General features: G+C 27.3%; 1 protein-coding gene across 1 annotated transcript; it reads left to right on the forward strand.

Moving 5' to 3' along the window:
• The first annotated feature begins 12,729 nt into the window (after window positions 1–12,729).
• On the forward strand, window positions 12,730–15,313 carry LOC108340400 (uncharacterized). The gene is made up of 2 exons (XM_017577764.2): window positions 12,730–13,051; window positions 13,420–15,313. Exons 1-2 carry the CDS (start codon window positions 12,751–12,753, stop codon window positions 14,019–14,021), a joined length of 903 nt encoding a protein of 300 aa, XP_017433253.2. The 5' UTR covers window positions 12,730–12,750; the 3' UTR covers window positions 14,022–15,313.
• The last annotated feature ends 1,191 nt before the right edge of the window (window positions 15,314–16,504 follow it).

The following is a 16,504-nucleotide window of genomic DNA, read 5'->3' on the forward strand; positions in this document are numbered from 1 at the left end:
TGGGATGAAAAGGGTCAAGAATGGAGTTGCTTGTAGAATAACATAGGAAAGATAAGGTGGAGGCTCTAAGAGAGGGTTTAATGGTGGAAAGAGTGAAAAGGAAGAAATGATTATAGGAGGACAAAAACGTGGAAGTTGCCATCATGGTTAGAGATGCCCAATAACCACGACCTCCAGGTTCATCACCACCAAGCTCACACTTCAAGTTGCGTCATCATAGTCCCATCAATTTGGGCTTACCACCACCTAGCTTATCACTTCCAGGCTCGTCATTATAATCACTGTCAACCTCGACACCTTAACCATCGGGTTGCCTCCATGGTCACCACTTCGAAGTTCAATACTACTGATAATTGACGTTATCATGTTTTTTTTATTATGTATGTTTTTATTTTTTATGAGTATTTTTATTATTACCTTTTAGATAATTAAGGTTTTATTATATAATTTTAGATTTGTGAAATATTGTATACATCAAAATCTCATAAAACTAAAAAATATATCAAAGACTATAATTCAAGAAAAAATTATTAAACTACATTTGTCAAGCCTAGTCAGTTTTGTTTAATTCGTCCAGCAATCAAAGGCAAGTTTCCCAATGAGTAGCCCAAGTTACCTGATTACTTTAGTTCGCCCAATGAGTACTTGTACTGGGAGATATTAAATAAATGTATCATAGGTAAAACAAAGATACATTCTTCCATTATCATGATTAGAAGCCTGAGGTGCTAAAGAGAGGTTATGGGAAGGCTATTTGGGATGTTGGGAAGCTCTCTCTTCTCCTCTTTGGCATAGAGGTTTTACCCCTTTTAGGTTAAAAAGGAAGATGAGTTTCAAAATTGATGATGGAGATAAGAATGGGATGTGTTATTAAAGCGTGGAGCAACTACCAAGAACCTTGAGAGAGACCTTGGTTATGATTTATGGTTTCAAATTCTTTCCTATTCTTCAATTTTGTAAACCCTAGGTTTTCCACAATGAAAAACTACTAAACCTATTTGTTGAGATTAAATGTAATAAATTTATTTCTTATATATTTTGTGAGGTTAATACTAATGTTTTTTTCTTTCCAATGTTAGTATTTGATTTATATGTTTAATACTTGTTGTGACTTGAACAACTCCTACTTGATTGTTGTTCTTGAGGGGTTGAAAAATGTCTTTTGAACTTGAAACTAAAATTAAGTACCTAATGAAAATTGTATCGAGGGATAAAACTTTCTTTATTAGTAATTTCAAGACTCTTGAACTTAATGCATAATTTCATTTGTTGATGATTCAAGGGATAGACTTTAATGAGTTGACTTTGATGTGTTATCATAGGTTAAAAGTTTATATAGATAAGATTTGAGTATATTTGTAAGTTGTCTTTGATATAAAATTGGAATTAAGATATATGTGAATGTTGTGCACAAACTATTTAATAAAAATATAAAAGAATTAGTTGTACTTTTGTAGATTTTATTATCTAATGTTGCGAATTAAGAGTGTTGCACAAATCTTTTGAAAAAAATGATAGTTGAATTTTTTACTTTATTACTTATGTTATTATTTGATACACTTCTTATGTAATAACAACCACTAAAATTAATTATAAATAATGTAAATATGTAATTTTAAGAAAAGAAATAAAATATAATTATATATCGTCACATGGATATTTTACTCTAATTCACTTTATAGCACTATTTATCACACAAAGATGTCTTTAACGTTAAGAACATTTTACTTTTTTTTTTCATAAAACATTGGAACGAAATTTGTACAGATTTTAATTTAGATACCAAATGGAATTTTAGTTAATAATTAAAAAAACATGTTTAATCCTTTAGATATGATTTTTTAGGCATTAATGATAATCTGCACTGAACATAAATTTTTTATATTAGTGATATATTTTTTAATTTTAGATTGATTAATTGATTTATGCTATGAAGATTTTTTTTATCAATATGGTGAAGTTTAAAGGGTAAATAAACAATGATGTTTAATAATTTTCTTATCCATTCCTTTTAATAGATTATCTTTTTACATTTTTTTCACTTACTTAAATTTAATTATCGAAATAAATAAATAATCAATATCAGTTTTTATAATTTTTGGTAGAAGTCAATCTATTCTTATGAAAGTCTTTTAAGTATTGATTTATTTAATTGATATCTAAGTCAATAATAAATGTGTTTTATTATTATTGTTAAATAATTTATATGAATTATTTATTATTCCTAGTCTATCTTATTTTGTTTTGGTTGCTATTGTCTTGCAATTATGATGTGTGTTTACTGTGAACAAATACTAATGCATCCAAGACGGTTCCAAAGCCAGCACTATTAACAATGTTCTTCTCCTATGTTTTGAAATTTTTAAACAATTTATTTTAAAAATTTATCTTATTCTTATCAAGGAATAATTTATAAATATTCCTGTATGTCTATGTCTCTAAGACTCCACCATTTTATCTAAATTTTGTATTCATAACAGAAGAAAGAGAAGTTGGGTACGAGGCCTTTCAAATTTCGATAAAGAAAAAGAAAAATATTTTGTAACAATTTTTTTTGACAATTTTTTTACACTATTTATATGTTAGTTGATTATTAATCCGTTTTAAATATACATGCTGATAAAATAATAACATATGCTTTATTATAAAAAAGTTATTAAAAAAAATTATTATGATGCTAATTCGCCAATACCTAACAATTTGTAGCATGTCCTAAATCACCACGTGTTGATTACTTTAGATAATATATAGTAAAATACTATACCATTTTTTTTTCAAATATTTTTTATCTGCTCAAATTATCGTAAATTTATGTTGAAGTTAAATATATAGCTATAAACTATTTAATAAATAAAATAGATATACTAATATAAACATAATAAATAAATAATATATATCAATTATTTTACATGGTTCAATTCAGAAAATATTAACTTTACGTTGAGGATAAACATATGAATATAAATCAACCAAGAAAACGTTATAAAAATTTGACAAAATCACTTTATAATTTGTGGTCACTTTTTGAAAACTCAAACAAATCATTGCAAATATAATTTTGATATATTTGAGCATCAGTTTTTAACAATATTATAACTAGTATTAGAAAATTGATACGAGGATACAACTGCAGTTTAATATTTATAGAAAAATAATTCTTTAATATTTATATCAATTAGATGAAGGAGAATTTAAAGTAGATTTAAATTAAGAAGTCGTTAGCAGTTAAATCAATTTAACATGATATATATATTTTAGACTTATCTTTGTATAATTTGAAAAAAAAATGGATAATATTTAAACGAAATAAAAATATCTGACTTTTTTTTTTTGCGGGTTATATGTGATTAAGTTAAACTTCAGCCCTTCTCCCTTTCCTTATACCTCTTTCGTCCTCTCTCTCTCCCTCTTTGTCTCTCTCAAGATATTTATATATATATGCACACATTAATCTTAAAATTAGTGTCGTTGTCATCTAAGCTGAGCAGCTGTTTATAGGATAAAAATAATATTGTCTAAGTAGTGTTTAGACTGAAAAATGAATTTAAGGAAGAATAGATGGAAAGATTTGAGGAGATGGAGGGAGAATTGAGTGCTTTTTAGTTTAAAGAATTTGAAAAGATGAAAAAAAAAGTGAAAGTTTACTAATAATGTGATAGACGTGATAAATTAATAAAACGTTTGAATTGATAAAATTAAGTGATTACTAAATTATTTTTATAAATAAATGTGATATAAATTTAAATGTATAGTAGTAAAACTTATATTAAAATGAAATTAATTTTATTATTCATAATTAAAAATAAAAATAAAAAATGAAATAAAATTAAAATTTATAAAAAAGACTTATAATAATAAATTTCAAAAGACATTTTCTTACATAATAAGTTGTATATTATTATTTAAATTATTGCTAACAAAAATATATCTGTTTCGGTTGAGATTTGTAGGATCGAGAGACTAACCTTTTTTGATGTGGCTTTGCTGCTTTCTGATGCTGGAATTGAGTGCTCCGCTCAGTTGGACTTTGGATGTCGTTCGGTTGAATTCTGGTTGCCGTTCGGTTGGACTTTGGATGCCGTTCAGTTAGTTACTCATAAACAACTTTATCAATATTTTAACCGCTTATCAACATCTTCAGATCTTTAATCAGATATTCTTGATTATTTTATTCTCCTTTGATTATTTTATCTTCTGGTGGACTACTGGCCCAATAGCACCTTTAAGCGTTGGCCAAATTATGGTCCAACACTATTTAATGCGGTTGACTTTAGTTGATGCGGTTGATGATGGCCTAGTTGACCATTGTCGTGGTGGTGACCAAACGGCTTGTGATGTTAACCATTCCGTATACACTATATCCAATATAATGTCAAATAATTATTATATTGTCAACTTATAAAATAGTATTAAATTATAATAAAAATTGACAATAATATTGTTTTATTATTATAATTATTATTTGTTATATTTATTTTATTATTATTTTCTTAAGTGTAAAATTTTAATTAGGATAAAATTTAAAGGAAAACAGCCGAGGTGTGTGAATGAAAACGAGAGATGCATGATGGAAATAAGGTTAGCATAGCCTAAGTTTCATTTCATCTTCTTATATATTCATAAAAAAACCCATGAAGTTTCATCTTTCTGAAATCCATTCAAAAACATGAAAACAAACTTGAGTAGAAATTTTAAATCCATCCTCACGTTTAGTAGAATAATTTACTGTGAAATGAAAAAGAAAATACGTGTATTTTTTATTTTACAGATTTTAAAAATTTATTCTAAATACAAAATGAGATCTAAGAACTTATAAACTATAGTTAGGCAGGTTATTGAATTTAGTTTATAATATATTACCAGATTTAGAAAATCTACTTTTTGATCATACAATTATTTTTTGAACTTAAATGACTATGTTTAAATTTTTCATAACTCAATTTATAGATTTCATGATACTTTTATTTTAAATTATTTTTTAAGTGAGTGTAACGTCTTGAATAAACTTTTTACCATATTCAAACAAAACTAATTTTGAATGATTTTGTTGGTATAATTGAAGTTATGAATTTTACATTGACTCATGTTTATTCAAATTTTGGTTGCAATGTCCTGAGGTTTTATATTTTTAATTCCTATAAAATTAAAAAAAAAATATGAAAAAATTCAAGAACTTGACAAAATATTATTTAAATTTATAAATTTTCCTTAGTATCAATAGAGCAATACAATAAAAATTGATATTATTAACGATAAAAAATTTATTAGTAATATTTAAAATGTATCGGTAACTAAAAATTACCAATATTATCAATAATTTTTTTTTATGAAATTCTTGATTTGTCGATAATTATCTATGAAAAAATCTATAAAAGTAATTATTGTCCATCAATGAAATTTATCGATAATTATCAAAGAAAAATTTGTCGATAATTATAGATAAAAAATTTACCAATAAAATGATAGCTACATATGGTGATAATAAGGACAAGAGTTCAAACCTACATGTTTCTACATGAATTTTTCTTTTTAAGGATTTTTAACCTTAAAAAATAATGAACTTTTGGCGGCAATCAATTGGATGCAAATGACCAAAATAACATTCGATGCAATTATAAATAAAGAAAATTAAGCACATGGAATCCAAATATGGCCTATGAATATTTGAAAAAGAGATAGGAAGAGCTAATTATTTTCTTTGCGTATGATAGATGTATATTTTAGGTTCATGATTATGATTTTATGGTATATGATTAAGTTGAATTTTAGTAATGTTAGCTAACTGTCCACTTGTATGGGTTTTGGTTGTTTTTTACTACGCTTTTCTTGTTTTAAATTTTTAAGTTATCTCAGTAAAATCACAATTCCCACTTTGTTTACCGTTAGATTGAGCTGAAACTTTAATATATAATTCCTAATATATATTATTCCACTTTGACCACTCGGATTTTAAGTCTGAGGTATGTACTTAGAGGAATTAATTTCTCAATTTTGAGTAAACTGATCATCACTTGATTTCTATCCCTAAGTTACCTTGGTAAGATATCAATCCTGACTACGTTTATCGTTAGCTTAAGCTGAAATTTTGATCTATGATTTCTGAGATTTGACCATTTGGATTTTTAATTTGAGGTCTGCAATTAGAGGAACTAATTTCTTAATTTTGAGCAAACTAATCACTATTGTATTTTTGTCTCTAAATTACCTTGGTAAAACCATAATTCTCACTTCGTTTACCGTTGAATTAAGATGAAATTTTGGTATGTGATTCCTAAGACATATTAATTCACTTTTAACGGTTAGATTATTAATTTAAGGTATGTGATTTGAGGAATTAATTTCACATTTTTTAGTAACCTGATTAACACTATATTTTTATTCTTATGTTACCTCGGTAAAACTTCAATTCCTACTTGGTTTACTGTTAGATTGAACTGAAATTTTGATATGTAGTTCATAAGACGTAACAACTCATCTTACCTGTTTGGATTTTTAATGGGATGTTTGTGCTTAGAGAAAGTAATTTATCATTTTGGGTAAAGTTGAAAACCCCTTGAATTATACCGTTAAGTTGTGTGAGTAAAACCTCAATTTATACCTAGTTAACCGGTAGATTAATTTGAAGTTTAGATATGTAGTTCCTAAGATATATTGATTCTATTTGACTGCTTGGATTTTTAATTGGAGGTCTATATTTAGAGAAATTAGTTTTGTGTTTCTTAAGGAAGTCAACACCGCCTTAATTCTATTTTTGGATCATTATGCAAAAATTTAGATTTCCGTTTTATTAACCATTGGATTGAACTGAAAATTTTACCAAGGATTCTAAACATGTTGTTATTTACTTTGATCGATCAGATCTTTAATTAAAGGTCTATAGTTAAAAAATCTTCCCCTGTAATATTCGAATTGTTTAAGTTGTTAATAATCTTTCACTAATTCAAAAACAACGTATAACATCACGCGTTCAACGTCCAACCACTGAATAGCCAACGTTAAAAATGACCGGTGACATTTCTGTAAATAAATACAATTATTAGTCATTGTTTAGAATTGTAATTCGACGTAAATTTGTTATATTGGATAAATTTTGTGAAAATGCTTGGCGGGAAGGTGAATATGTATTTACGTATGACTTCGAATTTCCTAAAATTAGACGTCAAAAGAATATAAAATGTTGAATGCCCCACGTTAGACGTTAAAAGGTTAGTGAATTCAATAAAAATTGAGCCGGCGCGCGATACCCTCTTCTCTACTCAAACTTTTCTGGAACGAAGTTTGACGACCATCACATGTAATATTTATTTCATTTGTTACAAATACATGCTAATTAACTACTTTAGGTATGATTTTCGTTTGTTTTGACTGATTATTTTCGTGTTCTTGTCCTTCATAGGCGCATTCTGCTTGTTCTCTCACTGGTGGCAACACTTTATTTCGACGAACCCACCTTTTGAAGGTTAGTTTTTGTTTTCGTTTTGAAGAACTTATTTGTTTAACTTGTTTGTTGTTTTTTTGTTGAACTTGTTTGTTATTGTTGTTTGGTTGAACCGTCTTGTTGTTTGTTGTTTTTTTGTTGAACTTGTTTGTTGTTTTTTTGTTGAACTTGTTTGTTATTGTTGTTTGGTTGAACCGTCTTGTTGTTTGTTGTTTTTTTGTTGAACTTGTTTGTTATTGTTGTTTGGTTGAACCGTCTTGTTGTTGTTTGATTGAACTTGTTTGTGTTTGTTGTTGATACTATACTACACGTTCATAGTTCATGCTTTATAAAATACCAAAAACTTAAATTTGATGTTTTTCTGCTTTTCAAATCTCGTAAAGTTGTAAAAAAAGATCACAATTAATTAAAAAAACAAAAATAATTGATTAATGTCGAATATTGACAAAATTCGACGTTAATTTGTTTTACTATGAATGTTTAATTGTTCTATGTTCGACATCAATTTAACGTCTCCTGACGTCGACCTCGAATTCGATGTGAAAAGTCGAAAAACACCGATGTTATACAGTGTTTTTGTACTAGTGTTTGATCATATCAGGTGAAATCTTAAATAATTTTATAATTGATTTGTATTTATGGTTGTATAATTGATAATTTAAAGAATTTTTTGGTGAAGATAAATCACATAATTCTTTATAATAAAAAATATCCCATGAATTAACTACACATTTTGTTTAACAACACTCTAATAAGTATTATAACACTGTTATAGGTAAAAATACAAAGTAACGTAATTAAAGTGCGAGGTCCATGGTCATTAATTTAATTTAGTATAATATAATAGAAAATTAAAGCTTACATTTTTTATATGGAATTTAGGAAAAACGAGGAAAATTTAAACAAATTAAGAACACATGAAAAGAAATATTATTTTCACCCACAGTATCATTTAAGATTATCTTACAAATGATAAGTAAATATAAAATAATACCTAAAAGACTATCTACCATCTAAGTTTTAACTTTCAAACTCCGAAAGAAAATTCTATCAAAAATATAAAACGATTTTAAAAACTATACAATTTATCCAGTTTTAAAATATTTATTTTTAAAAAGTTACTACAAAATAGCATAAAAATATGAGAAATAAAATTTGGAACTTTGATCAAACAAAAACATGAAAAATAGGTATCAAGACCAAGGAAAAGGTTAAGTTCCTCTATATTTTATTGAAATTAGTCTTTAATTGAAAAATAAAGAGGAATAGAAGAACGTAGAGTCTTTAAATGAAAAGCAATGAAGCAGAGATTGATGTGGAGACTCAATGAAAGAGAAATTACAGATGTTGAATGCAGAACGAAACGAGAAAAATGGAAAAAGACAGTAAATGTAAGTGAATAGTTTAACTAAATACGTCGACTTTATTTGTAACGAAAACATAAAGATGAAGAAGAATGATGAAAACCAACAATGAATGCATAATAATTTATAAAACAATAAAAATATCAATTGAATAGACAAGTCATTGGATTGAAAATCAATTCAAATAAGTAATTCACTCAATAGAAATGTCAAGAAAAAGGATTAATCAAATTTAGTACGTTTTTTATAATGAATTTTATTTAATAAAATACGTAACTTTATAAAAATAATTATATAAATTTTCATTTGAAAATCCACCCGTACCAAAAATGGATAACTTAAATTCTTTGTTTTCAGATGTGTGGTCTGTTTGATGAGTCAGAATGAGAAGCATGTGAGGTGCTTGGTGAGACAGCAGCATAATGGAACCGGGTCGGTTTACATTAAATCATTCAATTACACGCGTCGCGAACACATGAAATCAGGACAAAACAAAAGCTTACACTAATGCATGCTTTCTGTGTTCAAACGTGATGACTGGTGAGGCACTCAGAAGATGTCTGAGACACTGAGTAAGATTTTGGTAATGTCGTAACCCTGTTTGATTTGGCAACTCATCCAAAATAAATCAATACAATATACCAGCAATTTGAATTATTTATATACATATAATAAATTATTAAATGAGTTAAAATGATTATATTTTATTAGTTAATTTATTAAGTGATAATTAAATAAATTATGGTTAAAAGTATATATATTATAAAAGATTTATTGGATAAAGATTATAAATAATATTTTAGTTTGTTTGAGAGGTTAAATTAAAATATTAAAATGTTTAAAAAGTAATAGTTACATAAATGAAATGACAGTTTTTATCTGAGTATGTATAATTACTTTTTTTTTTCATTCTTATCGGTAATCCAAATAAAATTTAAAATATTAGTTTATATTGTTCTCAATAACCAATTGAGAGTTTATTATTTATTAATTTATAAGATGTCTCCAAACTAATTTTGCTAATTTGGGAATTGAAAAAAGTGATGCGGGGAACATGATGAAGCATCACAAAGCTTTAAGATGGCTCTTTCATGTTAGATTAGATGTTTCCATTTTATTGAACTGAGATATGGACATCACAACGGAGCCTCATTGTCTCTTTTCTTCAAAGGTTGTCACTCCGAGTTAATTCCAGATGATTCTTGTATTTATTTATACATTATGCATCAAATAAAAAAAGTAGTTCAACGAATAAAATGAGGATTTCGAAAATCTTTAGTGAGATAACTTGTTAATGTTATGAATTGAAGATGTCTTATTGACCATGGTTATAAAAAAATAATTCATATAATGAAATCTGTGTAACATACTGCATATGTTTTGACACATGAACAATTTTCAGCCAACTGAATAAATTGAAGATTTCTTTGTGGTGTGTTTGTGGTGATAAGTGAAGGACGATTGTGGTTTCACTTAGGATCCACGAGAGTGAAAAGTGTGGAAATAAACAAACATCTTTAAAAAGAGTATATAAAGTGTCATCTCCGCCTAACTTACGTCTCATGGATAATTTCTAATAAGAAAAATACATTAATTCAATCTTAGTGATATATATTTAACATTTATATACTGATTTTACAAGGAGCTAAGAATGTTCTTCTGTCACTTGTGATCTTGTCGAGGATACTTCTATACATACTTTGTAATAGTTTCGATCATCTGGATCATAGCTGTAAAAGGTTTTCTAACGTTAAGTCCGGTGCAGCTATTAGGAAGTGTTAAAATTTTTACGTTTAATTAAAATTAAGATCAAATCAATAATTAAATCTAATAAATATTTCAGATTTCATAAATATTTATTTATTGTTGTTTCTGGTAGCTTAGATATACTGGGCCAAGTATCTTGAGAGTCCTCGTATAGATAGTATCTCTGTTTTATATATTATATATGTCAAGTTACTTTTATTATTTTATGAATTATATTCCTCAATATTCAATTCAAGAGCAAATGATTCATTTTGAGATTTTTCTTTGGATATAAGTTTTCCATGTTAGTGTTGGATAAACCTTACTGATATATGTATGTATGTATAGTATTATGTATAAGGAATGCATATTACTGTTTTATGTAGTCTTTTATATTCTTTTGAGAATGTTTTAGTTGGAAGGTTTTGAATAATCTAATGTTAAAAGATAAATATTATATATAATTTTGTATTGATAGAAATAGATGTTATAACTTGTGGATATTATAATGCAAGTTTAATAAATATTATATCTATAATAATACTCAAAATAAAAGATATTATAAAATCTATTAAATATAATATTATGAAAATACTCATTATATAATATTATTTTTTATTATATTTTCAGTTATATATTCTAAGATTTATTAATATCTATAATTAATATTCTTTTATTATAATTATAATTAGTTTAACAGTCCTACTACCCTTATTTTACAAGTCAAAGAAACTATGACTAATTATTCATCTAACTACACACTCATTCATTATGCATAAACAAATACAAATACTAATATTTGTGGAGCCGTAAAACAAAATACACGTGTTTCAAAATTTATATAAATCAATTCAAATATTTAACAACAATAATAATAGTAATAATTAAATACATTATTATTTATTATTAATTCCAATCTCATATGATAATTATGATAAGATAGTTTATTGTATTCTCATTTAGTTTTCAATATACCTTATCTCGTAGCAAATGAATACATTTTTGTTGATTTTTCACCGTTATATAATTAAATTATTAATAAAAGTTTGTATATCCTATCATAACATTTCATGCCTCAATATTTGCATTAATCTCATAACAAAAGTATTATTTCATTAATAAATTTTATCATAACCACTATTAATTTCATCTTAATCTATAACATTGTTATTTTTCACCAAACACAAAACAATTTAAATCATGAAATATAGTCTTAACCAATATATTCATAGAATATAATTTCAATTAATATATTCAATTATTTGTTTAGTGTTGGTTAGAAAGTTTCAATTTTGTTTATATTTATATATTTTTCTAATTGAATAATCATTTTTGAAAATTGATTCAATTAGATAATTTCTGTTAATATCTTAAAAACAACATTAAAGACATGTTAAATGTTAATTTGCATTTGTTTTATTTTTTTTTGTGAAATATTTCTTCACATGTCAAATTTTGTATCATTCAGTATCACAATATGTGTCAAATCCTTATATATTATCCTTATATATAACATCTTATAAGAATTTCCAAACGAAGGGTTTAAATAAAAAACCTAATATTAACTATATTTGAAAAAAAAACATGAAAAAAGATATTTATAAATTGGAATTTAAGAAAAAAAGTTTGTTTCTCAATGTAATCCCCTTCTACTTTTATCATCCATTATATATATTTTTTTAAAATTAACTATAATTTGATATAATGAAATCCAAAACAACTTTTTATCGTATAAATTATATAATGACTCCATAAATGACTAATTTTTATTTGAAAATATGATTAACCGCAATATCTCAATAATTTTTTATGCATATATAAAATTCAAATTCAAACATCATATATTAATATATATTCTCTTTAATTTTAAAAAGTTTAATTTTAGTGTATTCATATCTAATAAAATAAATTTTTCATTATTGGTGGAAACATTTACGTTAAATATAAGTGATAAGTGATATAATACATTTATAAACAAAATTATAGAATTAAAGTGAAAAGGTTTACATCAGAAAAATAAATTCGAATTTAAATTAAAAAGACTTAATCAATTCAAATTCGTTTTTATATAAATTATTAAGATAAGAGTAAAATTGAATGAGTTTTTATTAAATGTTTCAATCAAATATTGAATAGAATAGAAAGAGGAGAATAAAAGGGAATACGCGGATGTGCGAAAAAAAAGAAGAAGGGGGAAATCGTATGAAGATTCCTATTTTCTATTTATTGTTATTCCCTGCATCTGCTATAAATGTGGATGAAACGCACTTACAAGAGTTTTCAGGCACCAACGCTCAAACATACCCAAATTACCAAAGCTTTTCGTTCTTGCAAGACTCGGCCATGGGATCTAAACTCCTGCATAACAATAACAACGGTAATAATACTATTAAGTTCCTCTGTAGTTACGGCGGCAAGATCCTTCCTCGCCGCACCGACGGCATCCTCCGATACTACGGCGGCCACACCAGAGTCCTCGCTTTTCCTTCCACTTCATTCTCAGGTCAGTAACTCCTAACTCGCTTCATCAATTTCATCAAGCTCTTCCATTAGTTCATTTATTGATGAAATATATTTTCATAAAGAGTCACTTTAATTATTAAAACTCAAATTTATCACTCATATAAAATTCATGGTTAGAAAATTAATGTTTTTATCATGGTAATTTCGTCCATAGAAAAAAGAGAGAGTATATCTTGACATTATTTAAATTTTAACATTTTAAATAACAGTGAATCTCCTATTTTAGAATTTAAATAGTTTTTTACAGTCATTTTGGTTTATCTTTCAATATAATTTTAGTTTCATTAGTTTCTATAAAATAATACGTTTTATTGGAGGCGCGTGTGCTTACACGTTAGTGTTTTGTAGAGTTAATGACAAGGATTAGCGAGCTGTGCGGTTCGCCGGCGACACTCCGGTGTCCTTTGCCAAACGGGGACTTGGTCACCTTGATTTCCGTCAAAAACGACGAAGATTTGGCAAATATAATCGAGGAATACGATCGAGTTTCTTCGTCCTTACCTCATCGGTTGAAGATCAGAGCCATTCTTTCGCCGCTGGACAAATCATCTCCTTCTCCATCTTCTTCGTCCAGCGCCTCTCACACTCCGCCTGGTTCGCCTCACTCATCCGCCAGTTCCCTGCCGTGTTCTGAGGCTCACCGATTCGGCTGCCGGAACTGCTCGCCAACTGCGTATTCTATATGCCCCCTTAACGGAGCGGCAAAATCCGGTTCGTATCACTCCTCTCCCTGTTCCTTGCCGTGCTACGCGGTGCACCGGTTCCGTTGCCGGAATTGTTCCTCGGGTGCGTATCTTACCAGCATCCGTAATGGAGCGGCTAAATCCAGTTCTCCTCACCCCTCCGGCGGCTCCCCGCCGTATTCCACAGCCCACCGGTTCGGCTGCCAGAATTGCTCGCCGATTTCGTATCCAATTGGCGTCTGTAACGCGGCGGTAAAAGGATGTTAGGTATATTGCGATGGTAGTACCAGCTTTGTGAATTTTAAAAATATATAAAAAATTAGATTTTTGTTTTACAAAATAAAATGAATTTATGTATAAAGTAATACTTAAAATTTTTAAAAACCTGTGTAAAAAAGCTTCACTACCAATTAACTTAATTTATACAAGAAAAAAAATTATGTATTATTTTAAGGGTGTTGCTCCCTCCACCACCACCCTATACTTCCTCCACCTCCCCACATTATTTTAAATATAATTATATCCTTAAGTTAAAAAGATTTTTACTTTTACCCTATTTTAAATAATTTGAAACCCTAATTTTATTTTTTCAGCACTCACCCACGCCACTCTCTTTCCCTTTTCCCATTTTCGTTTCACTTCTCGCACTTCCATTTCTTTTTCTTTCCAGTTTTTTTTGGTTTGAAAGCTTTCATTGCCGTCGTGGTGTGAAGGAGTGTTGCCACCGTGGTGTGAAGGAATATCGAGGAACGTCCAGAGCATCAACCAGTGTGGGAAGTATACATCAACGGAGGTGACATCCTTCAACAGATGTCCCATAATAAAACAAACTGTAAAATAAAAAACGTAACCTTTAAACGGGAGGTGACAACTTCAACAGATGTCAACATCCGTTTAAGGTAAAACGGATGTCGACATCCGTTTTTCCTTAAACGGATGTTGACATCCGTTTTTCCTTAAACGGATGTTGACATCCGTTGAAGGATGTTGACATCCGTTGAAAGATGTCACCTAGGTTACGTTTTTTATTTTAGGGTTTTATTTCAACGTTTATTCAAATACGAGGAAGCACTCTACGCACTGTACCACGAGAGGGAGACTGCTTAATAATTCTTTCCACCACCACTAATCTTTGCAACTTGCAGTATCTTACAACGACAAAGAAAGAGAATAAGAAATATAATATTAAAATGAAAGAAAAGTTATTAATGAAATAAGTTGTGAATGAATAAAATTAAAAAATAATAACTCTAAAAATAAAATTTTACTGAGAAACAAAATAATAAAGAAAAAGTGGAGGGAGAAAGGTGTGGTGATGAAGGGAGCAACACCCTTGATTTAAAAGTTGCTATACAAAACCCAAACAATCAATTGCACACAATCCCAAAAATTCTTTACGGTGGGTCTCGCTTCACTAATTATTTATTGCTACTGATCAAATTATTGGTTTTTTTTTTCTGTATCTCCAACCATTTCTTTTTCACATTCTAAAATTAACTTTAAGATTCTGTTTTTTTAATAAATTTCGAAATTTAATGAACGGCTTTTTTTTTTCATCAGATTTTGAATTTTTATATATTAAATTTTGAAATCTAATGTAAAGTTGTGTGTGATCACCAAATTTATGAATATGATATGTTTTTCCTAAATTTGGAACTGTACATCAAATTCTGAAATCTGACAACTAGACCCTTTAAAAGAATTAATCAAATTTCTTGTTTCAGTTCACATCATATCTCTCAATTTTTTTATCCGATCTTCTAAATTATATTATCCAATTTCTTATTACAAAATGAACAAAAGAGAAAAGTTTGGAAGAGGAAGATAAATGTGGGGTACAGTGAAAAGTTAAACCCTAAAAACATTTTCTGGATTTTTTTTATTTTTCTTTAGAGGGCAGTGATATATCCAAATACCTACATCCACTGTTCTAATACGATGATTAACTATAGATTAGTGATTTATGAAATAATATTGAATGACCTCAATATTTGGGTTAAAACAATATATATGTTTATGTTCTTTCGGTTTTACCTTTTATTTTTAATGTATATCCATTATAAATTTTGTATGCATGTTTTGCTTCATTTGTTTGGGAAGGATTATATACTTATATGTCAAAACACTGTAATAAAAAGATCACAAAATATAAAATAAAATAAGGATAACTTAACTATTTACATATACAAATAATAACATCAATCCATGAATACCATGTATTAAAATCTATTGTAAGATTACAAATCTCATCAGCATAATATAGGGTTGTCTAATTCTGGAATATTATATTAGATTAAATTTAGACATAAGAGACTAATAATTATCATAATGTTTTTTTTACAGTCTACCATTTCTTGTACAAGTTCTTTAAAACAATTTACTATACGATACGATTATTTTATTGAGTAAAAGTAATTTTTCATCTCTCCTAATTTGATGTCAAAAATGCCTATTAAATCTTTCTAGTTGATACTACTTTTATTCATATCAGTTTTGTATATTGCATTGCACTAGATGTATTATAACATATATTAATATGAAATTTTGATTAAGTATATTTAAATTAAAGTAATAATGCTATTAATATGATTTAAAGTAATAGTAACAATAAAAAAAATCATGTTTATTAAAACAATAAAATGAAGTACCATTGACTACTTTTGTAGAATGATTTGACATATGAAATGTATTCATTTTTTACATTTTTTAATATGTTAAAGAAAATGAGTAACATGTTTGAAAAAAACCAT

The sequence above is a fragment of the Vigna angularis genome, chromosome 1 (genome assembly GCF_016808095.1).
Source record: "Vigna angularis cultivar LongXiaoDou No.4 chromosome 1, ASM1680809v1, whole genome shotgun sequence".
NCBI classification, from domain to species: domain Eukaryota; kingdom Viridiplantae; phylum Streptophyta; class Magnoliopsida; order Fabales; family Fabaceae; genus Vigna; species Vigna angularis.